General features: G+C 52.1%; 2 protein-coding genes across 2 annotated transcripts in view; both read left to right on the top strand.

The window, feature by feature from the left end:
* The window catches only part of Capn5 (calpain 5), a 51308-nt gene that overhangs the window by 16880 nt on the left and 9066 nt on the right, over positions 1-25362 (top strand). The window contains exons 3-4 of the mRNA XM_051192284.1: positions 8858-8989; positions 23261-23469. Coding sequence (XP_051048241.1) covers positions 8858-8989; positions 23261-23469 — 341 coding nt within the window. The remainder of the gene's footprint in view (positions 1-8857; positions 8990-23260; positions 23470-25362) is intronic.
* On the top strand, positions 14853-15795 carry Omp (olfactory marker protein). Its single transcript, XM_051192285.1, has one exon. It carries the CDS (start codon positions 15165-15167, stop codon positions 15654-15656), a length of 492 nt encoding a protein of 163 aa, XP_051048242.1. The 5' UTR covers positions 14853-15164; the 3' UTR covers positions 15657-15795.

The raw sequence follows: 25362 nt of genomic DNA, 5'->3' as shown, positions 1-25362 counted from the left end.
TCCTAAGACTGTGAGTCACAGTCTGGAGTGGGCTTCATGAAGCCAAAGGCTATGTAGAGCAGGCTGGTGGCTGGGCGTGCTGGTGACTGTGTGCGTGTGCGTGCTGGTGACGGGGGTGTCCACAGCTGTGTGACCCAATGGAGTCACTGCCCTCTCAGAGCCCTTTCCCCTGTGTTCGGGAGGCCCTCCTCCTCCTCCTTGCTTGGCACCTGTCCAGCTGCCTTTCTAGCCCTAGCTGAAGACGATGGGTGAATTGCCTACCTTGGCAGGGTCACAGCACATGTGGTTTGCATTGTTGGAGACATCAGAGCAGGGCCTACAGGACAGTATTGGGGCTTCAGTCTTGGTCAGGCCTGAGCCCACTAGGCAGAGTGTGTTTCCCTGAGCGTGATGTGACGGAGCCCTAGAGGGCTTAACTCTGCAGGGAGGGCAAGGTCCACAGTGGGTGGAAGTAGAGCAGCCTGGGTCAGGGCTGGGTTGTCCAGCTCCTGACCACTAATGCTTGGCCTCCGGCCTGAGGCAGCTGCGCTTCTGAGCAGTTCTATTTTCTAGGTCCTAGGGCTGATGGACTGCAAACAGAGCAAATGGTCATTTTCCCTACAGCACATTCTGATTTCACGTTTAGAAACCTATGTCTTGGTTGGCATTATGGTGACTTGTCTGTTCGCAGAGATTCTCTTTAGACAGCCTGGAAGGCCCGAGCCACTCAGTGTTCCTCATCCTTCCTGCCTGCAGCTTCCCAGCCTCCCAGGCCCCAGGTACTCAGCCTTTCTGTCCCTCCAACCTTCCTGCCTCCCTCCTCCCTGCCTCCAAGACTTCCCTGCCTCTCAGTCTCCCCTCTGGGTAGCCCTGGCTCCCTAGCCCTGTAGCTTCACAGCTTCCCAGGCCTTCAGGCCCTTAGCCTTCATGCTTCCTAGCCTCTGAGTTCAGCCTTCCTGTCCCAGCTCCCCACCTGTCATTCAGCCTCCCTTCCTCAACGGCTTCTTTTCTCCCCAAATATTATGAAGAGCCCAGTTTTTAAGCAGGCCAGGATCCAACCTGAGGTGGCTTCTTGAAGTGAGGTATGGCCTTAGGCAAAGTGCCCCTTCTCGGAGCCATGGCCGCTCATCTGTAAGTGGGGAGAGTAATTCTTGCTGAGTATGGTTTCTGGAAGTTGAAGTGCTGGAGTTGTCAGACACAGGGAGGCTGCAACAAGCTGCCCTCATCCTTCTCGCCAGCTCCATGGTAGGGAACCAGAGCTGGCCTGGTACCCTGTCACTCACTCTGCAGGGGGTACCAGGCCAGCCCTCTTTGGCATCATTCTTACTGCTCTTCCCAGGCCTCTGTTGTGTTCTTTTCCACCCAGGGAACATCTGCCATCTTCCTTGCTGCTTGATAAAGGAGGGGGAGGGGTGCTCCAGGGAGCCAGGGATGTAGGCAGAAATCACTTCTAGTTCTCGGGCTGGGGGCTACAGCTGTCTAGCCTCCACCCAGCCCTCTGCCTTCCCTATGTCTGAACATTATTTTGGGGGTTCTGGATAGCATGCATGGGTGTCAGTAGGAGCCCGATGGACATTTGTCAGTTTTGCAAACCCTAGCATTCCTTGAGGCAGCCTGGTGTCCCCGCCTGCCCAGGGACTCCTCTCATTTTGGGAAGTAGTGCAGACTACTTGGCCTGCTATAGGATGGCTTCTGCTCTGCCTAAAACTCAGCCTCTCGGGTGCCATCCATCCGCTATTCTCAGAGCACCAGGGAAGGCCCCTGGCATTAGGGAGCTGGAGGAGACAAGGCTGGATTGCTGAAGGAGATGGGGAGGGAGGAGGGATAATTGCAGAGGGGCTTGTTCTGTGGCTTGTCTGTTATTTCCCAGGCAAACTTCCTGCAGTGGCCACCCTTGTGATCTTAGATTCAGGAGTGGGCAGGAGGAAGGATAAGGATGGGCATTGTACCCTGAAGGGGCAGCTGTGTGCATGGCTACCCAGCTCTTATATCCATCACTTTCCTGACTGTGCTCCTGGCTCTACCCTAGCTGGAAGCCTGAATTTCCTGCTGAGCCAGGAGGGACATGGCTTAGGCCTGGTTAAATCTGGGCTAGCTGGTCTGACAGGGCTGAGGTGATTGCAGGTTCAGAAGCCAGCACCCTAGAGGCACACTGGTCAGAGGTGTGGGTGTGGCCTGGGGGTATTCAGTCCAGGGCTCACAGCAGGCCCAGTACAGTCCAGGTTTGGACATGTTGTTATCTCTCCATTCCTCCCTGTGCCAACCACTTCCCTTGTCAGAGCTCATTGGCAGATAGAGGGACCAATAGGCAAAGTGGTGCCCAGTGTCTCAGGTCCAGCCCATGGTTTACTAAACAATCAAAACCAGGAGGCAGGAACAGATCAAAGGGAATAGATCCATTTATAGATGTGGCCTTACCTGCTGCAGTGTTAAAATTCATAGGGAAGAAGAAACAAAAGCCAGGAAATCTGCATATGCAGATGAGCTATCTGATTGGTGAGATGTATCTTTCCTAGGAGCTGGCTTATCTCTAAGAACTTTCTCTATTGCAACCAACCAAAGGGATTTCCTGGAATAATTAAACATTCTTTCAGAGCCACAGTTAGTAAGCTGATGTGGGCAGGGCTGGAAGGTGCATGGGTGACCTGGCATCAAGGTAGGATAGAGTGTGTGTGTGTGTGAGTGTGAGTGTGTGTGAGTGTGTGTGTGTGTGAGTGTGAGTGTGTGTGAGTGTGTGAGTGTGTGTGAGCGTGTGTGAGCGTGTGAATGTGAGTGTGTGAGTGTGTGTTTATGTGTGTGAGTGAGTGTGAGCGTGTGTGAGTGTGTGTAAGTGTCTGTGAGTGTGAGTGTGTGTGTGTGAGTGTGAGAGTGTGTGTGAGTGTGAGTGGGAGGGCAGTGTTTTCCTACTGGCTGTGGCTAGGCTGGTTTCATCTTCCCCACATCTGCTCTGGAGAGACCACATTCTTAGCAGCCTTTCTGGTCTCACTGGTCTCACGTTGTCACTACTCCATTTCCCCAGAGACTCAGGCCTGGATGTAGGAGGACCTGTCTCTAACTGTTGTGATCAGGAAAGGTGAGAAGCCTTGGCTTACAGTGGTAGACAGAGGTAGACATCTCTTCCTCCTTGGTCTTGTTGGCATACAAGTAAGGGTGGTTGTCACTCATAGGACCCTGATAGAGGCTGGAGAGCAGACTGTCTGAGTTTGAATCTTAGTTCTTCCTGCTGTGTGACCCTGGACAAGTGACCTTGCCTCTCTGTGCCTTGATGCCCTTGTCTGTGAAAGCACTGCCAGAAGTACCTGTTCCCTACTACTGGCCCCAGCAAGGATCAGTCCTGAGCTGTTTGTGTGATGTTTTCTCAGAGGTAACTCAAGGTAGAGTCCCCATCCCAGGTACCAGTGACCTCAGATGTGTCTGGCACATCTATCGGGTTGTCAGAGCTGGCAACCCGAGACTTCAGATGTAGGCAAGGTGCTCAAAGATGGAATGGATGTGGATGGAAGTTTCTGTCCCACCTGGTCCTGCAGCTGTTTAGTCCCAAATAAACACACAGAGGCTTATATTAATTGTAAACGGCTTGGCCGATGGCTTAGGCTTCTTATTGGCCAGCTCTCTCTCTCTTAATTATTAACCCATTTCTATTAATCTACGTATTTCCACATGGTCTTGGGAGACCGGTGATACCCGATCCTCTTGCTTTCTCAGAAGCTACATGGCACCTCCCTGACTCTACCTCCTACCTTTATCCCTGTTTGGATTTCCCACCTGGCTAAATTCTGCCTACCCATTGGCTGAAACAGCTTTATTCATCAACCAATAAGAGAAACATATATTCACATCATACAGAAGGACATCCCCATCAGATGGATACTGGACTCTGGAACTTCATTTCTCCAAGTCTTCTTTTCCAGGGCTGGGGTGGGCATGGAAGGAGGATGGGTGTTCTGGGGCCAGAGCCAGGCTGATACTGGTATAGTGGCAGGGAGAGCCCATGCAGGGAGCCCAGCCAGTCTTTTCTGCCCTGTCTGTTCACTCAGTTTTTCTTGACCTTGGACATCTCTGCCTCATCTGGAATGGGTGTCCTGTCTGTCACAGGGCACCGATGAGAGAAACGGAAATAGGTAAGCACCTTGCTGTCATCTCTCTGCAGCCCTAGTGACAGCAGGTGGTGGCTCTCTCAGTGTGGACTCATTTGGGAGACACCACTTGCTCTGACTGGGAAGCTGGGTTGTCTGGAAGATAAGATTAGGAGGAAACAGGGCTGTCAGAGCTCAGCTTCCGGCCAGAGCTTCCTGAGAGTGGACTCGGGGACAAGAAGCAGGCCTCCTGACTGGGTTTCCGCTGATCCAGATGGCAGGACACAGACCTGTGCCTTGGAGAAGCCACTGCTCCCCCATAGCCCCAGCCAGAAGTAATCAGGTCTCCAACTCAGTTGGTGCCCTTGGGGGAGTCACTCTTTCTTTTCCTGGCCTGATAATTATGGTTTTTTATTTTGTTTTGTTTTGGTTTTTCGTTTGTTTGTTTGTGTTTTGTTTTGGGTTGGTTTTGTTTTGTTTTGTTTTGTGGGCAAATTAGTCCCAGACACAGTACTGAAATCCCTTTATCCCACCTCCCCCTGCAGAATGCTCCACTGCCACCATCTGTGGAGACCACACATATGGCTGTAGGGCCAGCATTCGAGGACAGGGAGGAATAGAGAGGATGACATTGGCCTAGGTTTGCATCGCTAGCAAGTGGCATGGAGGAATTGAGTTCTGCTCCCAGGCTCTCCTGCCCTCTGCTGGCAGCTTGTGAAAGGGCCTCGGCTGCTGTGTTGCTGCAGACCTGGTGACTCCAAAACAGGCAGAGGGCACTGACAAAACAGCTCTGCCATTTTGTTGTTGAATAAAGCTGTTCCAGCCAATGGGTAGGCAGGATTTAGCCAGGCCGGAAATCCAAACAGGGATAGAGAGAGGTAGGAGGTGGAGTCAGGGAGATGCCATGTAGCTGCCAAGGAAGCAAGAGGATGAGTTTATGGGGCTACCTACAGGTGACTATGCCACCAAGAAGTCCCATCCCAGTTAATTGTTTTATAGTAGTGATGAGGATCTCGGGATAGGAGGAGAGGGGGTCCCAAAGCTTCACAGCTGTGCCTGGTCCTTGCACCCTGGGCGGGCTGAAAGACCAGAGAAGCAAAGCAGCCAAGCCACTAGAGAGTTCGTACCTCTACCAAGGCTCAGACCAAAAGGGATGATCCTGTCCTCAGTGTGACTGCAGACTGAATCCCCTGCACTCCTGTCTCCACTGGCCTTATAATCCTCTCTAGTGCACCACCACCGCCCAGCTTCTGTGGTTAATCTGCGTGGCTGCTGCAATTAAAGGAGGATACCACTGCCCAGCTTCTATGGCTGACTAGTGTGGCTAGCTTTGCACTCTTCTCTTCAGAGTATTTGTTAGATCATAAACAAAATATCACCACACACGTGCACAACTTTCAGATGTCTCTAAATCTGTGAGTCCCTTAGAGGCAAGTGTAATATACGGAGATCTTTTTACAGAGGTTGGCAGGTCTCCTTGAAGGTCTAGTGCATCCATTCCAAGTAAATGCAGATTGGTCTGGGGCACCTCAGCCAAGGGAATGCTGGCTGAGCAAAGCAAACAGAAACCTTCTGAACCATACAATGTGAAGAAGAGCCACCACATGTATAATGGTACCTTCAAAGGGAAGGGTGGGGCCAGGGAGGCGGGCGGCTCAGCTGATAAAGCAGCTGTTACTTAAACCTGGGCCTGAGTTTGATCCCAGGGGCCTGTATAAAAGTAGAAGGAGAAAATGAACTCTGTGGAAGTTACTTCTGACCTCCAAACATGCCAGTGCACATATGTGCTCCATCACACATGTGTACCACACACGCACATATAGGAAAGATAGTTAACTAGTTATTTTTAAAAGAAAGATGTTGGAGTGGGTACTTTATCTGCCTTGTTTTCTTTTGTTTTTACCTGCAATACCTGGCTGCTGAAACAGCTGTAGACTGTAGAATGATCTCTCCACTCTGTAGTCTTCCCTTGTTCCCAGCCGCACGAGACTGCTGTTACAAGGCACACCCTCAGTGTACCACTGGGACACACCCACACCCACCTCCTTGCAAGGGAGAAATGTGTGAGTTGAATCTGGAGCCGGAGTTAATTATAATCCACTCATGACAAGTTTAGTCTCAATATTTTTCACCTACATGGTTCCACTTCCTGATTCATCCATTACCCCCACCCCCGTGTTTTCAGAGGTTGCCTTGAATCAAGGTATACGGCTCCACGGAAGCTCAAGTATTCTGCATATCAGCAGGAGAGCGAGAGATCCACCGTTCACTGTGGGGGGTCTCTCTGATCCCTCTGCCTAGCCCTTGTCTGCAGGGGATTCCCATGCCAAGCAACCCCCTTGCCCTCCAGCAGTGGGTGCAGCAGGGACCACCTGTACCTCCCATCCTTCACCCCTTCCGTGAACAACTGTTCGGATTTGAAGCCTTCCAGGGCTCCCAAACATGGATTTGTCTTTGCTTTACCCTGAAGGCAGGCCAGTTTCCTCTGGGCAACAACTCGGCTTGGTTGCTTGTCCTGTCACTCTTACTCGGGACCCTGTGGCTGTCACCACAGCTTTCTTACACTCCCTTCCCATATGTGCTACTTTCAGAGACTGCAATATAGCATCTAACCGGTCCATCATGTGTGTCCCATACAATAAGAAGGCATAGCATCCCTTACCACAACACACGGCCATGCAAAGGAATGGCATTAAGTTAATTAATTTAATATTATTTAATTTAAAAACTTTAATGCTTAATTTTAAAAATCAGATTTTAAAATAGAATTAAGAATAAAAATTAGCCGGGTGGTGGTGGCCCATACCTTTAGTCCCAGCACTCGGGAGGTAGAGGCAGGTGGATCTCTGTGAGTTCGAGGTCAGCCTGGATCTAAAAGTGAGTTCCAAGACAGCAGGGCTACATGGAGAGAAACCCTGTGTCAACCCCTCCCCCAAATAGCTGGGCGATGGTGGCACAGGCCTTCAAGATCAACTCAGTAGGCAGAGGCAGGAGGGTCGAGTTTGAGCCTAGCCTGGTCTACAGAACAATCTCCAGGATAGCCAGAGCTACACAGAGGAACCCTCTCTAGAAAAACAAAAAGATCAAAAAATTAAATATTAATTTAAAAATTAAATAATTTTTTATCACACAGAGGTTGGTTACTCTGGGATTTCCCCTCTGGGTATGCCTCAGCCTGATTTTCCCTGGACACAGAGAGCTCAGCCCTGGTTGTTATAGCTAAGGGCCCATGCAACTGTCCCTCTATTAGGAGACGTGTCACTCCCAGAATTTTCCCAGGGATGCTCCACCCCTACTCCTATTTGGCTCTGTCTGTTCTCTGTAGGTACCACTGGTTGTGTGGCTTTCTCTGGGAAATGTGAAGAAACTTCTATTCACTCCAGATAGACAGGTCATGGTCAGATTAAAGAGAGTATTTAGTCCAAGCCAAACTTGGTGAACCAGTGAGTTTAATGGAGTTATAGGGGCAGGGCAGTTCATAGGCAGCTACAACCCCAAGACATCCCATCCCCAGTCAACTGTTGCCTTAGGGCTGGGGGTGGGGAGACTCATGAGGACCATGTGATGACCACTTAGAGTCTATGAGCCTCTCCCCTGCCCGCCTGACATAGGAATGCTAATAGGCCTGAACTAGCTCATGGGATCATCACAGCTGCTTGGCTTCAAGATGGAGATGATCTGTCAAGCCAAGGAAACAGCTATATCATAGGCATCATGCTAAACCTCTCATCTGCGAAATGGGCACAGTGCTTAGTTCTCAGGACCACTTGGGATTGGGTCATGGTGCCAGCATTATATCCTGGTTATAAGGCTGTGTCTTGGTGCTGTGCCTGCCCTCCCTGCCCCTTACCCCCTCAGCTCAGTTTCTCTCAGCTCTATGGAGCGAGGCACTGACAGAGAGGAGGTGTGGGCGGGCCTGCTGCAAGCAACACACTCACAGCTCTGAGAAGACTTAATCTGGGCAAGGAAGGACCCCTAGTCCTGCACACCTAGTCCTGCAGCAACCTGGCCTACATGGATATGTTAGGCTCCAAGGAGGCTGTGATTGTGTGCCTAGCTGCTTTCCTGGACTGGGCCTATGGCACTGTGCTCCCTCAGAGACACTGCCTGGGCAGGGTGTCAGGTCTGTGGGAGGCAGGGAGCTATGCTTTCAGAGTGTGTCTCTTGGTACCAAAGCCAAAGCTATACTTTTCCTGCTCCATAGCACTGCCTTGGGATCTTCAAGGGCAACTGTGAAGAGTGAAGAGGTTGGAAAACTAGACCAAGCTTCCAGGAACTAGGAGGGGTCAGGCCCAAGTACCGTCAGACATAACTGGCCAGCAGCTGCCTGACCTGGTTCCTAACATGACTGCTCGACAGCTGTCCCTGCCTGGTTCCTGGCATGCCCTGTACCCCTGTGGCCATGCCTACCAATTTCCGTGGAAAATCAACAGGATAGCTGCCTCACTTGGGCATTCGTGTGTCCTGTCTTATGACAAGTCCTGCCTTTCTCCAAGCTTCCATTCCTCATCCTTAGAAGGCAGTAGCAACCCTGTCTCTTGTCTCTGCCTGAACGTCCTCCTTTTGTGCTGATCATGAGTTCTTTTGGGGGTTGTCACTTGGCTGCATTGTGGCTGGCCTTGAGGGCTGGCTGGACAGGGAGATCCACTCAAGGCAAGAAGAAGTTGGTGACCAAGGGTCAAACACTCTGAGATCTTTCTTCAGCCATCATCCCTCAGCTCACCATAATGGAAAGGCTCTCTGGCCAAGGGGGGGAGACACAGTCCAGGCAGGTCTTCATGCTCTCCTCTCCCTCTCTGCAGGATATCTGTGATGATCCCCGCCTCTTTGTAGATGGCATCAGCTCCCACGACCTGCACCAGGGCCAGGTGGGCAACTGCTGGTTTGTGGCTGCCTGCTCATCACTCGCCTCTCGAGAAGCACTCTGGCAAAAGGTAAGGTCTGAGGACGGCAGCTGCAGGAGCTAGTCAAACAGCCCACGGCTCTCACTTCCGGACATGTGTGGCTTCTGAAAGCCTGTTGCTGGGATGGATGGGCTGGGTATCTGTTAGCAGGTTGGCCTTCCCTCACCTGTTTAGCCTGGAATCCTCAGGGTAATTCCCAAGGTGATTCTGATATGACCCCTCCACAGCTACCGAGGGACAAGTGTCCGAGGAGCAGAGAGTACCCCTGTGAAATGTGCACCCTGCCTATGTTATCCTCTGTGTAGGGATGCCACTCAGCATTTAGTAACTGCTGTGTGGCATGGGCTGACTAGTTTTGGGCCTCAATTTTCCCAGTTGTTCAGCAGGATGTGGTCTAGATAGCTCTGTGTTTCATGGTTTCTGGTTCCATGCTCTTGATATTCTGGGACAAGGGCAAAGGTTTGGAGAATGATGGAATGGGTCCTGGGCCTGCCACTTGGACCTTCTTGACAACACTCAACAGAAGACCTTAAATATAGTACTTAGAACTACCTTCCTGGGGAGGGAAGGCCATTTTCAGTTACATAGTGAGTTCAAGACTAGTTGGGATGTATGAGGCCCTGCCTGAAAGCTGTGAAGAAGGAGGAGAAGGAGAAAGAGAAGGAAGAAGAGGAGGAGGAAGAAGAAGCTCTGCTCTTATAGGACTACTGGCCATATGGCTCTCAGTGATGGCCACACAACCTGTTTTAGAACAGTTATTATTCCTACAACATAAGAGTAATCCAGGCAAGGGAGATGGCTCAACAGGTCCCGGCCCTTGCCTCCTAGTCTAATTTCATCCCCAGGACCTACATGGTGGGAGAAAAGAATGGACTTCCACAAGTTGTCCTCTGACCTCCATTTGTGCCCCCTGGTAAATAAATAAGTAGGTTTAAACAATTTAAAAGACATATTTCAGGCTGGAGAGATAGCTTGGAGGTTAAGAGCAATGGCTGCTCTTCCAGAGGTCCTGAGTTCAATTCCAGCAACCACATGGTAGCTCAAGGCCATCTAGAATGAAACCTGGTGCTCTCTTCTGGCCTGCAGGGGCACATATAAGCAGATTATTGTATACATAATAAACGAACAAGTCTTACACACACACACACACACACACACACACAGACAGACATGTTTCCATCAAACAGGGCACAAGGAATAGGGAGGTTTTTCCTTGCTTCCCCAGACATCCATTAGCCATCAGAGGGAGCTGTGTCCTTAGCCAAAGCCATACAACACCTTTGGACCTCCTCTCCTGTCTCCTGGACAGCCACCCAGTAGGTGTCTCTGTCAGGGTCACAGCAGCTGCGTGTTGTGGGCCTTGGTACCAAGATAGAGCCCACTGCTATGGCTTACAGGGTTGGGGAGTCTATGCTGGACAGCCTCAGACTGGAGGGTGACTTAGGATGTGTCTGTTGTGGGCATCAAGGACCAGAGAGGATTCAGGCCAGAACAGTCCTCTGGGTGGAGGACTGGTCCTCAGCGCTGCAGCCTCCAGCCCCAACTCTGAGCAAGGACTGCAGGACCTTGGCCGGGGCTTGGAGGGCCATGTGGGTCCTGTGTGCTGCTCCACCTTGCCCTGTGTAATTGCCTGTTTATCTGAGTCTCCCCTCTAGAGGTGAACTCCCCAGGGGCAGAGCTGGCCTGGTCTGCCCCTTCCTGCTGAGCCTGGTGCAATGAGCAGAAGGAGGATCCAAAAGCTTGGGGAACAGAGGAGGGCTGTCCGACCTTGAACCCAGTACAGCCTTGTGGCTCCAAAGCTGACCTTGCTGTCCATTTCCCATGGGTCTCTTGATGAACTGAAACCTAACCAGGTCTGGTTATGCACTGACAGAGAAGATGCTCACCCTGCTGTCTCACTGTGTTGGTCTCCCAGGCCCTGCTCCCTGTTTAGCTGATGGAGAAGGTAGCCTGCTTGGAAGTCTGCTTCTCATAGTGTGGAACCTCAGCCTTCTGCAGGGATGAGACTCCAACCATGGTGGTCTGCCAGGCTGATCTTCAGGAGTTTAACCCCAGGGAAGGCTGGGTTGGGGTTAAGTGCTCTAGACTAATTGCATTCCACCTCCGGGTGCTGCTGTGGTGACAGTCCCCTGGCTCATGCAAGGAGGCCCTGGGGAGCTCATTACTGTGCCTTACATCCCCCACGGTCCCCACTGACTGGCCTCTGTTTGTTGTCACCCCTCTTGTTCTGTCCTGTTGCCCTGCAGGGCCTCCCCTGCCCTACTCTGTTTTTTTCCCCTGGAAGGGCAGTAGGGGTGAGTTGCACCCTGAACCCACCCACCTGAGCTTTCCTAGTGCTGAGTGAGTCTCACATATCATATCGTGCCTGGGATACTCTTGCCCTTCCTCTAAGGAAGCTGCTCCTTTATTCCTAGACCTCAAGGTGGTCTGGAGCTAATGGGCATGGGATTCAAAGTAGTCACTGAGCTTGGCCTGACTTTGCAGGCCCCATAGACAAATGCTGGGCGTTTGGAAGTGCCTGCCTTGTGCGTCTCACCTAATCATCTGTTCTGCAGGTCTCCCTCTCTCAGTATGGCCTCTTCCAGCTCAGTAGTTTGTTCCCCAAGGCAGACAGTGGATTTGAGGTGATCAGGCCCCCTGGACCCACAGTTAGGATATGATTAGGTTAAGTACTTGTCATCAGACTCAGCTTAGGCCAGATCCAAGGTTCTCTGGAGGTGTCCTCTCCAGTGCCCAGTGCAATGCCAAACATGGGCTGGGCCTGCTGCCTGCTCCCAGCTGCCCAGGAGTAGCCAGCTGGGGTTCTGACTGGAAGTAAAGACAGACGTGACTATAGCACAAAGCAAGAACATGCAAGTGTGGGAACAGGGAGGAGGCAGGGGGTGTCAGTCCTGGGCAGTGCTGGGGAGAGCCAGGGGGTGCTGGGACCAGTTTAAATGTTCCCCAGTTTTCAAGGACTGCAACGGGGAGATCTTGAGTTCAAGGCCCACTTGGGCTATTCATTAAACCCTGTCTCAGTAACAACAAACAACAACAATACACCGAATGTTACCCACTCTGGCCCAGATCATGCCACAGGTACAAACTGGCTGTCTGAGAAGTGGTGAATGGAGGACTTAACCGTGTCCGGTGTACCCAGGATGTTCCAGGGACTGGAACATGTGAAGTGCATAAAAGGCCAGAGTGACTTTCACCACCCAGAGGCGGCGGTGCCAGGGGTCTCCTTGTTCTTCCTTTTCTGCGCTGGGCTGAGGAGATTGTCGGTGGAGATTGTCTGTGATGCTTTGTTTTCACATCTGCAGCCACCGATGCCACTTTGGAGCACCCTTCTCTCCTGAGTTCCCTCCTCCATCCCGCTCTGGATGGCTCCTCGCTGGGTCTGTGCAGTGGCTGGCTGGGTTGCATCCTCCTCCTTTTCCCTCACGGGTCACAAACATGTAACACAGCTCTCTGCTGGCCCTTCTACCTGCCCTGCCTGTGGGTCCCCATTACAGCCCTCACAGCATTCCTGCAAGGTGTACCCCTCTCCCCAGGAGTGGGCCAGCCCCCCTCCCCAGGTCCCGTGGCCCTGGATCCCCTTAGGGAGTAGGAGCCGAGGCTGCCCCCCTTCTCCCGGGATGCAGAAACCCGGCTTCTTTCCCCTGCCTGTGTCTGTACAGATGCCAGCTTCCTCAGCCTCAGTCTCTGGCGTTACTGTCCTTGCCAGCCTGCTGTGCTGGCTTGCTGCCTGGCACAACGTGTTTGGCACCTCTAATTTCTCCACCTTTCTGGTCATAATTATGTCTGTGAGGTTAATGCCTGCCCTCTGCCCTTGACCCCTATTACTCTGATCATAGTTCTTGCCTTCAGCTCCATCCATCTTCACCTTCAACCACTTGTTAATGGACCCACAGCTTGTTCCCTGGAGCGCTTCAGACCCATCTCCACCTCACCTTCTAGGCCTCTGAGCCCCCATCACCCTTTGTCCTGATCATCCATTCGTTCATTCATTCACTCGTTCACATTCAGTATTTCTGCCATTCACTCGGCTTTCTGAACATCTCTTGAGCATGGCAAGTCATGTTTTCACTTATAGTGATGAACAGGACAGACACACACCCTCCCTGCCAGGGAGTCTGTTTCAGTGCAGATACAAAACAAAGGAAACAAGGGCCGGGATCCAGTTCAGTGGGAAAGCACCTGCCTGCCCTGTGCAGTGTTCCATCCCCGGTACCCTACTCACACACATCAGTTATCACACCACACACTCTCACTTTCACTTATTCACACTCGTGCACACACACTCTCTCAAACACTTAAGGAAATGCAAATACAAATTGGGCTCGCCATGTGGTTTGGTGGGTAAAGGTGCTTGCTGCCTGACAGTTCTGGAACTCATATGGTGGGTGGAGAGAAGTGACTCCCTCAAGTTGTTCCCCAACCTCCATATGAGCCCTATGGCATGTACACACACACACACACACACACACACACACACACACACGTGCACACACATACGCACACACACGTACACGTGCACACACGTACACATGCACACACACACTCAAGCACGTGCACACACGTACACACACGTACATGTGTACACACACACTCAAGCACGTGCACACACGTGTGCACACGTACACACACACATGTACACGTGCACACACACACACAAATGCAATGAAAAATTTTAAGGTCAGAATGCCGTGTGCTGTAAGCACAGAAGGAGTTCCTATTTGGAGAGGAAGTCAAAGCCCTTCACTAACAGCTCTCAGCCACATTGTCCTGAAGGCCAGTGAATAAACAAGCAAGTTGATTATCTCTTACCATACTGTTTGCTGGAATTGCTGTTAGTGGCCCCAAGAACTCACCCCAGGACTTGAGGTTGGTTTGTTTTTCTCAGCTCGGGAAACTGAATCCAGGATCCTTTTTCCTAAAATCCCCCAATGGTGAGGCTGAGGCAAGAGGATTGTGAGATTGAAACCAGTCTAGACTTCCTGCCGGGATCCTGCCTTATAGTAAAAAGAACGGGTCTAGGGGGATGTAGTTCAGTGGTAGAGGGCTTGGGTTCAGTTCCCAGTACTGCAAAAACAAGCAGCCCCATGTAAAAACAGCTTGCTGCAATGCCTCACACCTGTAATCCCAGCACTTGGGAGGCTCAAGCAGGAGGATTGCTGGGAGCTTGAGGCCAGGCTGGATGGCTTCACAGTAAAGTAAGACCATGTCTCACTGTTCATTTCACCTCCAGCTAGCAATGCAATATGCTTCTGTCTCCTAAACCTTCCAGTTCTTTTCGGTTACTGCACCTTGCCCCATGCCTCTCTCCTGTGTGTAACATCCCGAGACAGCTGCATCTCTGTGTCTCCACTGTCCAGATGGACCTCACATTCCAGTTCTACCATCTGTCCACATGTACTGGCTGGGCTCTGCCTCCCGCCGGCACTTGACAGTATGTGGGTCTCCTGATTCTTCCCTGGCCTCCCATCTCCTAAGGGCGTTGGAGGATCAGAGTAGGCTGAATGGCTGGTGGGATTTTGATGGAAGTGGCTATGCGGTACAGTGTGTAGTAAGATCGATCAAACCACAGCTTCCAGGAGCAGAGCCAGCCATCTGCCTGGCAGGTGACTTGGGATTTGAGAGCTCCAGGTTCAGATGGGAGGTGACAGCTGGGCTGGGTCCTGGTGATGTTAAAGGAGAGGGAGATGCCCAGGGCATTTGGAAAGCAGAACTGACAGGATTTGGCTGAAAGAATGAGGGGAGGAGGAGGCAACAACCGCCCCAAGTTGGCTTGGCTGATTACAGACAGCGAGTGATGATTGCCTCATGGCGCTGCCCTGGACAGTCTTCAGTTACCTCCATGTGTCTATCTCCCTCACCTCTCTCCCACTCTCACAAGCAAGCCTCCAGTTTGCTACTACTAACTGTAGTCAAGGTGGTTGCCACAGCAGTTGACATCAGTGCTTTGATCCCTAAGGAGCTTGTCACCCTCTAGCTGCCTACAGCACTGCATTACTACTTCTGCAAGGAACGGAAAGGAGGCAGTTGGACACAAGCTCATGTGTCCCCTGTCCTGAGAACTGGGCGGGGCCAGAAAGGACCAGTAGCTGGGAAGAGAGGCGGGCTTACAGGTGGCCTCTTCCCTCGGCATCCGAAGCCCCAGCCCACTTGGTTCCTTGTCGTTGGTGGGAGTGGTGGTGGCAGCAACAGCTGTAGCACTTGGGCCATGGCAGAGGACGGGCCTCAGAAGCAGCAGCTGTCAATGCCGCTGGTTCTAGACCAGGACCTGACCAAGCAGATGCGGCTCCGAGTGGAGAGCCTGAAGCAGCGTGGGGAAAAGCGGCAGGATGGGGAGAAGCTGCTGCGACCAGCTGAGTCTGTCTACCGTCTCGACTTCATCCAGCAGCAGAAGCTGCAGTTTGATCGCTGGGATGTGGTTCTAGACAAGCCGGGCAAGGTCACCATCACTGGCACCTCGCAGAACTGGACGCCAGACCTCACCAACCTCATGACGCGCCAGCTGCTGGATCCTGCCGCCATCTTCTGGCGCAAGGAAGACTCCGACGCCATGGATTGGAATGAGGCTGATGCCCTGGAATTTGGGGAGCGCCTGTCTGACCTGGCCAAAATCCGCAAGGTCATGTATTTCCTTATCACCTTTGGCGAGGGTGTGGAACCTGCCAACCTCAAGGCCTCTGTGGTGTTTAACCAACTCTGATGACAGCCCTGGCCGCCCTGCCTCAGGCTCACAACTCTCCCTTGCCTGAACCTCCTTCCTCGTGTATATTTTGGGGACATGCTTCTAGCTGCTCCTTCTGTGCTTGACTTGGCCAGAGGCCCTCTGAGCCCTACCTGACCCCTCCCCTTGTGCAAGTACTGCAGCTCACAGGGATGTCCCATGGCTCCATAGCCTAGAAGCTGGACACTGCTACTATAGACATAGAGGCCTTTTGGGCCCGTGTGGGCAGATGGATAGACATCTTGGGCATCTGTCATCTCTGCTTCATTGTGGTAGAGAGAGAGGAATTGAGAGACCAAGAGACTAACCAAGAGATCCAGACAAGCAACCGCTGATTTCCTTCAGGGATGGGAAAATGAGACATGACAGGAACTGCCTTCAGGGGAGCCTGGCAAAAAGGCATCTGCCTGCTGGCCAAAGCCGGAGTCAGGAGGTGAATACCAGTGGCACTCTGGCAGTGGGCAGGTGTCTCTTCCAGTGTCACCATCAGCCTGCTGTGACCTTAGGGCCTTCAAGACACTGGGCAGGATGACAGCAGGGCTTGGTCTGCCTGGCGGAGGGTGGCTGGCTTTGCAGGTCTGGCCCAGGTTTCTGTGGAGAAGGGAAAGAACATGTAGAAGCTGACACAGCTCTAGCTACCTACACATAAAACATATATGTTGAGATTGAGAGATAGCATGCTATATTTGTATGGATTTATGCCCAACGGCTAATACTTGTCATGAATAAGGCTAACTTTAGTTTAATTGTTGAGCAGCTGACACTGGGTCCTGGGCTTGGTGAGTGCTCCTTGGTGCAGGACTTCCTGAACTGGGAGACTGAGGCTCAAATGGTGAAGCAGAGAACTGAGTTAGTGGGGTCCAGGGCTCCACAGAAACACAGATGTCCCTGTTAGTACAACTGGCCTTGCTGGTCAGGGACACGGGCATTATGTCCTGCTGTCACCTCTCTGGGCATTTACTGGCTGTTCTACTGGAGTGGAAGCACTTGGATAGGCTTGGGGGCAGTTATGATACCTGATGTGTAAAGAGGCTTGGAGGTGTCCAGATGTGACACCTAACACTGGCTCGGAGGCTATCAGGACAACCCACTCACCAAATTGACAGGGAAACTGTGGCACGGTTATCTATCGGCAGATTCGGTGCCGCCCTAAGCCTCATTTTCCTTCACCCTGCACATGCCGAGAGCTCCCTTTGAGAAGAGTCCTCACCTGCTACTTAACATAGCCAGGGGCATCTCAGCAGTACCCCCCCACACACACACACACACACTCTGTCTCAAGGCTGCCTCCATCTGAGATACCAGTGCATCAAGAGCTGGAGGTAGGAGCTGTCTCAGTGGGTGAGTTGTCGGGAGGGCAGCCCCCAGCTCAGTGTCAGGACTCTGGAGGCAGGAGCTAGGCTGTGACACTGGCTCTGGTGGCTGTGCCGTCACATGCTTGCAGAAGCACTGGCTAGCGCTTCTAGATGCTGCTGACTCTAGGGAGCCATACCTAGACAGGGGCCCTCCCTTTCTATCTTCCTTTCTGGCCTCTCCCTGTAGCTCTTGAGACCCCTTGGTTCATATATGACTCATGCCAGTTGCACTATGGGGACCTCAGTGTCTTTGCTGTGCCTGTCACATGTCCCCAATAAAGACTGCATGCCCTTACCTCTGCAGTGTGGTATGGTTGCGTCTGTGCTGTAGTTGTTATCTCTTGCTGCAAGCTCACTCAGAAGCCTTCCCGTGGCCCTTGGAGTTCTGAGGAACTCCACCCTGCCAGCCTTCGGGATGAGGTTGAGTTGAGGTCCCGTATCAGGACTGGGTTTCACCTGTCATAGGTCTCCTGGCTCTCCTGTGAGGACCAACCCAGCCTCTGGGGCATGAAAGAGCAAGCTTAGGCCGTACTTGGGGCAGGGACCTTGGGAGTGGAGTGGGCAAGGCTAACACCAGTTTAACCTGGCCTTCATCACTGCTTGGCTGTGTCCTCTAGGAGACCCTCACCCTCTCCTGGGCTTGATCTTCCAAGTTAGTCCCTGGTTTTGTTTCATCTCTTAGGAACTGTCTCCTCTGACCCTCACACTGTTGCCTTAGAGCCCCACTGATTCTTCACGGCCCAGCCCTTATCATCTACCTTATTCACCCATTTTTGGATAGGGACAACTGAGGCCCATTGAAGGAGGCCTCCATCCTGAGGCATAGAGGGGTGGATTGGGAATCGAGCTCTGAGCCCCTGAACCTTTGATCCCACATTGTGACCTCCTGTGATGGGCTTGGGAAATATGTCCTCCCACCTCTTCTGAGGTCCCAAGCACATTAGGCTTCCTACAGAGAAAGATGTCAGAGGGCTTCCTGGGTCAGCTTACAAATGTCTCTAGCTCCAGAGCACTCCAGGGGTTCTCTCCACATTTAGAGACACATTTAGAGTCACATTTAGAGACATTTCCTTATGCTGCCTCACCAGCTCAGGAGCCTGTGTTCCCACATGCTCCTCCCCAAACTGCCTCCATCTATTTTATCCTGCCAGCCTTGAAGCTGACCTCTGAGAGGGGGCAAAGTCCAGGAGAGGAATCCAGCTTCCAGCCCCTGTGAACTGCAGTGGTCTGGCTCTGTCCCCACAGTGTACACATACAGTGGCTACACCCCCTTTGCCATGGAAACCACTGGGAATCATGGATGGAGGAGTCCCGCTGTTCTGGAGCCTCTGCCTGGCAGAGAGCCGGTGTCTGTAGCTCTGGAGCCCTGTTCTGAAAGCCACTCAGCAGCTGTGTGGCCCCAGCTGTTTTCTACCTGGTAGTCAGTGGTGCCTCCCTTGCAGGTGCTGGGAAAGTCAAGCGGAATGTCTGTGGAGCCAACACCCGGGAAGTCACTTGCATGTCGGTGATCTCCTACAGACACTATGGATCATCCTGGGAGGAGGTCTAGTCACTGCACAAGAACTTAAGGTTCAGAGATGTAATGGGTGATGCCTGCGATGCACAGCAGGCCAATGCTGATGGCAGTAGTGGAGAAACAGGCAGGTGTCAGGCTCTGTGGCCCCAGGGAGTGGTAATGGGATGAGTTTTCCCTCATTACAATCAGGCTCAGGTGTCCCAGCTGAATGGACCTCTAACCATCACGCTATGCCTAGAGAGTGGAGGACCAGAGCAGGAGTCACTGTGGCCTGAGCAGTGCTGCCCGTCCTGAGCTCTGGACTCACTGTCCTGGGGACACAGGGATGCTACATAACTTCCTGGGGAAGCTGAGGCCTGTAAAGTCAGAAGCTGAGACTTGAGGAATCTCAGAGTCGGCCACTGCTAGTGGAGAGACACAGAATCCCCCTTGCAAACCCCCCTACCCCAACCCCACCCCTCCCCACCCCCCACCATTTCGTCAGCGTTGCTCAGAAGTGTCCTAAGTTAGCCCTCTAAGGCAGAGATCCGAAAAGCCCCCCACTTCTTCACACTTTCACACTCGCTCACACTACACATAGGTCCTAGGCAGTGTCACCTTTCCTGGGCTCTTGACCCCCCAAAACCAGCATAGACAGATGCAGCCCAAGGGGGATTCCAGCCAGGCTCTTTAGTGTGAGAAGTGCCCAGGGAACTCAACACTGAGGGTGCTGTGGGTCACCCTCTTTGCACTGTGGAACACACATACACACCACACACACACACCACACACATACACACACCACACACACACACACACCACACAAATACACACATACACACCACACACACACCACACACACCACACACACACACACCACACACACACCACACACACACACCACACACACACCACACACACACACACACCACACACACACACACCACACACACACACCACACACACACACACCACACACACACCACACACACACACCACACACACACACACACACACCACACACACACACACACACACACACACCACACACACACACCACTGCAGGTAGTGTTGGAGGTTCTTGATGACTCTGGGAGGGAGATTTCTCAGAGGCTGTCTGCCTCCCTGCCCCTAGGTTCTCAGACTGATATGTCTGCAGATACCACAGCCCCCTACATTGTGTGAAGGCCCTCATGGCCATCTGTTACTGTAACAGCCCTGGAGGTGGGACCAGGGAGCTCAGGGGCCTCACTCTGACCAGCATTCACATTTTCCAGCCAGCGTCAGTGCTGAGCCAGGCTCTGTATTGGGTGCTAGGGATCTGAGCAGGAACCACATTTGGCTGTGGCCCCATTAAGGAAATTCCTCCAAGTGGGTGAGGAAAGAGACTAGTGCTGGGGAGCCACGAGGGGCTGCCCAGCTGCCAAGGGTTAGCTCTCAGGGATAAAGGATGGGGAGTGCAGGTAGAGCCAGGCACACAGGACATGCCACGAGGCATCATGAGGTGCTGTGCAATCATAGTAGATTTCTGTAGGTTCTACAAGGAAGAAATGTCGGGGCATGAAGTGAGAAGATCAGCAGGTTGCCACTGCCAGCTCATGCTGCGGTGTCCCCGGTGACAAAGCCACCCTGTCTTACTGCATCTGTACTCCTCTTACCTCCCCACATCAGTTCATCCGCAGATGTTGATGGATATGGTTCCATAGAAGGAATTGTTTAAAAGATGTGTAGTTATAGGGCTGGAGAGACGGCTCAGCAGTTAAGAGCGCTAGTTGCTCTTCCAGAGAGCCTGAATTCAATTCCCAGCACCCACGTGGTGGCTCACCGCTGTCTGTACCTCCTGACGTCTGCAGTCACTGGGCATACAAGAAGTACACAAGCATTCATACAGGCAACATACCCATACACATTAACTCTTACAAATGTAAGAGAAAGAATGAAACACTACCCTGCCTTTCTCTTCATAGCTGACCAGAGGGCGACCAAACAGCAAGGGAAGAGGGTCTCCATCTGGAAACAATCCCACTTTTACTTTGAAGCCATTGATAGATTAATGGATGTGGGCATAAAATCCTAGCGCTGGGTTGTGGGTCTCTGGTAGTGACGGTTATTTATCTATGACCTCATGAACTTGAACATGTTCACTGTGTTCAGTACATCGCCATTCCCTTCCTAAATCTCACTCAGGTGGGGCTGTTTGTGGAAGCTTTTGGCCTAGATAGGGAGGCTGGGGACTTCCTTGACTTGTGACATAGCCGGATGTGGCATGTGGGTAGATGTGCTTGGATGACCTCCTCCCGCCCTCACTGCCCAGCAGGCATCAGAGCAGCCACTGTGGAACCCACCCCATGCCAGTTCTAGTGGCTATGATGCAGGAGGGGAAACTGAGGCCTCCAGGGATCCTGACTCTGGATTTCTGGCCCTGGAGCCTCATTAGCTGCTTCTTGGGCCACACTAGGCTCAGGGCCAAGCCCTGCGCTTGACTAATGATCCTCCCAGGTCCCAGCATACCTCCCCATGCCCTTTGAGGGCTCCTTTTCCTCCCTTCCCTCACAGTCCAGAGCTCCCAGTGCAGAGTCTTAGGGGAGGGGCCTTGGGCGTGGCTTTCTGCCATTGGGTATGATTCGGTATCCTTGGGTAGTTTCTCTGGTCCTCAGCTTTCCCATCTGTGCAGTGGGATGACCCCACCTTGTGTAGGTCCCATTTTTACCCGGTGTTCTGCCTTCAAAGAAAGCTAGGGAGGCAGTGCAAGGGGTTGGGGTAGAGGTCAGCTTGGGAGCTTTTATTTCAAAAGGTCACAGAGTTGGGTGTAGGCAGAGGTAAGGAGAGGAAAGGAAGCAGCTGGCGATACTGGACCATGCCTGCTTACAGGCCTGGGCCAAAGTTGTTAAACCTATGTTAGAACCTTGCTTATGGCAGCCTCCACCAGCAACTTCCCAGGGCACCGTCCTGCATCGCTATGAGGTGGGGGCGCCACAGTAAACAGCTGCCCTGTGCCTGGCACTTCACGGGGCTCCTTCCAGAGGAGGGGTAGTAGCACCTCTCCCCAGAGTTGACATCTTCATCTCACTAGAGACTACTCTCCTTTGCTTGTATCTCCGTTGATAGTGTAAGTCATGTAGTGTAAGTCATGTAAACAACTCATCCCTAATGAGTGTGAGGGCGGAGGCTCCGACCAGCAAAGCCTCTCAGTTAAACAGCAGCGGTGTGCCAACCCAGCCTGTGTGCCTGGGCTCTGCTGTCTGAGTCAGGGTGACTTTCTTCTAGAAGGAACTGCCTGTGTTCCAGGAGGGGCTCAGCTGTGCTGTGTTCATATGTAGCAGATATGATGAGCTGGTCACCCTGACATGGAGGGCTGAAGTGTCTCCCTTCCCTGCATGCCTCCTGCTGTTCAGATGACCTCCATTTGTCCTCAGGTCCTTGGAAGACAATTATGCCAGCTTCTAGGACATCTTCCCAGAGCTGTGGCAGCTCCAGGGTACTCCCTATCCTCCTACCCCACCAACCCATGGGTGCTTTTGTGCTTTTGTGCCTTCCTCTCCTACCAGACTCAAGGCTTCTTGAGGGAATGCACTATGTCTGGTCTTGTTGGTCCTCAGGGTCTGACACAATCCAGGGCCCACACGGTGGTTCATATTGCTAAATAACTCGTCGGCAAACACAGGCCTGGGATTGAATCTTAGCCTCAAAGCCGGATCTACCTGCCTCCATGGACCATGTGCTTTTATTGTTGTTATTTTCCAAACTCTGCAACTCTGGGTGAATGACTTGCCTTCTCTGAGCATTAATTTTCTCACCTGTCAAGCTGAGATAGGTAATAGCAATCTCTTCATGGAGCCACTGTGGAAATTACATTGACCTATTTGTGCCAGGCATTCGTAAGATGCTCCCACAAATACTAGAATGACACTCTGAATGGGTGTCTGCGAGTTTATTCGTTCAGTCAACTTATGTGTAGAACACATGCGCCTGGGCCAGGTGGATGTAAGGCAGACAAGGAACTCTGTCCATGGGAGATGAACCTTCACAGCATCAGACCTTGAATGAAGCACAGCATGGGCACTTGATATATTAACCCATTGAAAGCATGGGTTTTAGACATGTGCTTGGCCCAGAGACTGAGGGGTGGGGGTTTAGAGTTAAGGAGGGCTTCCTAGACAACAAGGTGGCCACTGCACTGAAGGAAGGATGTGAGGAATGAGGGCAGGGGGCTGGACTGGACCATAGGCAGGTAAAGAAGTGAGGTGGGAGGCACCTTAGGGCAGTGACATCATTTTGTCAGTTTGCTGCTGAGTGGGGCCAGGGTGACTGTGGGTGTCAGTGCTGTTACAGTGTCTGGAAGCCAGAGATGGTGATGAGGGTCAAGGTGGTGCTAGTGGGAAGGCAGGAGCCGGGAGGACCTACTTAGGTGGAGAGGGGACAGTGAGGAGTCTGGCCTGGCTGCTGGTTTCCATGTGGGGCTGGCCTGGATGGCTGGGGATGGAGCAGATGTGAAGAGGGATGGAGGAAGGGAAGCCTGTGGGATCGTGCAACACTGTGGCTAGAAGAGGCCCCAGTCTCTGGCTCTGACAGACATGGAATCAAAATCCCAAGTGCTCACAAGTCCCATGGTGTCCATGCAGTGATGGGATGGAACACAATACTCCTGATTCTTTGGGGGATACGTGCCCCCTTTTCCTCAGGATCCAGATGCTTCTCAATGCCCTCATCTTGTCTCCATTTTCCCTACCTAGGTCATCCCAGACTGGAAGGAGCAGGAATGGGACCCTGAGAACCCTGATGCCTATGCTGGCATCTTCCATTTCCAATTCTGGCGCTTCGGGGAGTGGGTGGATGTGGTCATCGATGACCGGCTGCCCACAGTCAACAACCAGCTTATTTACTGCCACTCCAACTCCAGAAATGAGTTCTGGTGTGCCCTGGTGGAGAAGGCCTATGCCAAGTAGGTGTGGCCAGGCGGGGTGGCCAGGTGGGTTGACCAGGTGGAGCTGTCTGGGTGGGATCACCAGGTGGGATGACCAGACTGAGTTGCTAGGCCAATGTGAGCTGTTACTGGGCTCCATGGGCCCTTAGGAAAGGCTCCTGTCATAGAGAGGAGAGGGACTGGTGTCTACAGCATGGTCAGAGCCTAGGTCTCTGGGCTTACCTGCTAGGTCTGTTATGGGTAGAGTGGAAACCTGAACTATGAGGGGAAGAACTTGGAGAAGATGGGGCCCAGGCAGGCATCCTGCAGCATTTGGAGCAGGGCTGACACTCATGTTTATGGCAGTAGATCTTACCCTCAAGTGCACACTGCCAAATCCCTCTGGAGACCTTTCCTGGGATTTGGCACCTGATATCCGGTCGGGATGGTGGACCATGGGCCAGATGCCTGTCTTCCTCTTGTAGGACCTGGACCAGAATGAGAACCAGAAAAGCTGTGCTGAGGAGTGGGACATTTGGGGGCAGGAATGCCAGCTGGTTCCAGCCAGTGCGGAAGAAGCCTCTTCCTAGGCTTTTGGAGGATGTGTGATGGGGTGGGAGGTGGCAGAGAGTGTGGGAGGAATCACAAGACATTGAGTTCAAGAGCCTACATGTAAGAGAGGAAAGAAAAGGAAAAACAAACTAGAAAAATACCTGAGAATTTAACCTTAAGAAAGCAGAGCCAGTCCCTTGGTGGCCAGTGTGTTTCCGCTGCCATTGGTGGAGCTGCGGTGGAGGGTCTCATACTGGCTAGGCAAGCACTCCACCACTGAGCTACAGTGCCAGCTCTTGGTTTGTTTGTTTTTTTTTTTAAATAAAGTTTTATTGATTTTATATATATATATATATATATATATATATATCACACACACACACACACACACACACACACACACACACACACACAGCACTTCTCACTAAGCCACCAATCACCAATTCATTGTCCAGTAACTACAGCCCACAGTGTGGTCACAATTGCCTATATCCAAAACCTTTTCACACCCCCCTCCAGCAGGGATACTTCCCCGTTAATCAGTAACTCCCCTTTTCTGTCCCTGTAGCCTGGTGAACTCCTGCTCTTCTCACCTATGAATCTACCTACCCTGGGCACCTCATATTCCGGGAATCCTACGCTATCTGTTCCTCTGGGTCCGGCCTCTTTTACTCAGCATGCTATTTGCAAGGTCTGGCTGTGTTCATGGCTGAACACTATTCCACAGGCGCTCTCAGTCACACAGTTTCTGATTGCAGATGGACAGCTGGGCAGCGCCCTCCTCTCCGCTGCTGTGAATAGTGCCACTGCCATCATGGCCATTCAGATGTCTGCATCTCTGCTTTCCCAGTGTTTCCTAGCAGTGAAACTTCGGTGTCGTGTGACGGTTCAAGATGGGACTTTTTAAGGGACTCTCCATAGTGGCTGTACTATGCACTATTTCATGCTTGCTTTTAATTTTTTTGTTTATTTTTAATTTTTATTCCCCCCCGTGTGTGTGTGTGTGTGTGTGTGTGTGTGTGTGTGTGTGTGTGTGTGTGTGTGTTGTACGTAGGCACATTTTTTTCATATGTGGTGACATACTTGTACACTCATGCATGGGTATGTGTGCATGCATGTGTATGTATGTGCATGTGCCTGTGGAGTCCTAAGGTCAGTGCTGGAAACATCCTGGCTCGCTCTTACACTTTACTCACTAAGGCCGAGTCTCTCAGTCAAACCCAGAGCTCACTGATGTGGCTTAGTCTTGCTAGCCATCTTGTTCTCAGGATCCCATCTCTGTCTGCCATGGCTAGAATCACAGGTGGGCCCCCATATCCACTTGCATTTACATGGTTTCTGGGGATTTGAACTCTAGCCCTCACACTTTCCTTACAATCG

Source organism: Phodopus roborovskii, unplaced genomic scaffold (assembly GCF_943737965.1).
Source record: "Phodopus roborovskii unplaced genomic scaffold, PHOROB, whole genome shotgun sequence".
In the NCBI taxonomy this organism is placed as follows: Eukaryota; Metazoa; Chordata; class Mammalia; order Rodentia; family Cricetidae; genus Phodopus; species Phodopus roborovskii.
This window is presented reverse-complemented; position numbering and strand designations above follow the sequence as displayed.

Bases quoted from the DNA above. Each gene is read 5' to 3' on its own strand.
- Omp (XM_051192285.1), top strand. From the start codon at position 15,165: ATGGCAGAGGACGGGCCTCAGAAGCAGCAGCTGTCAATGCCGCTGGTT.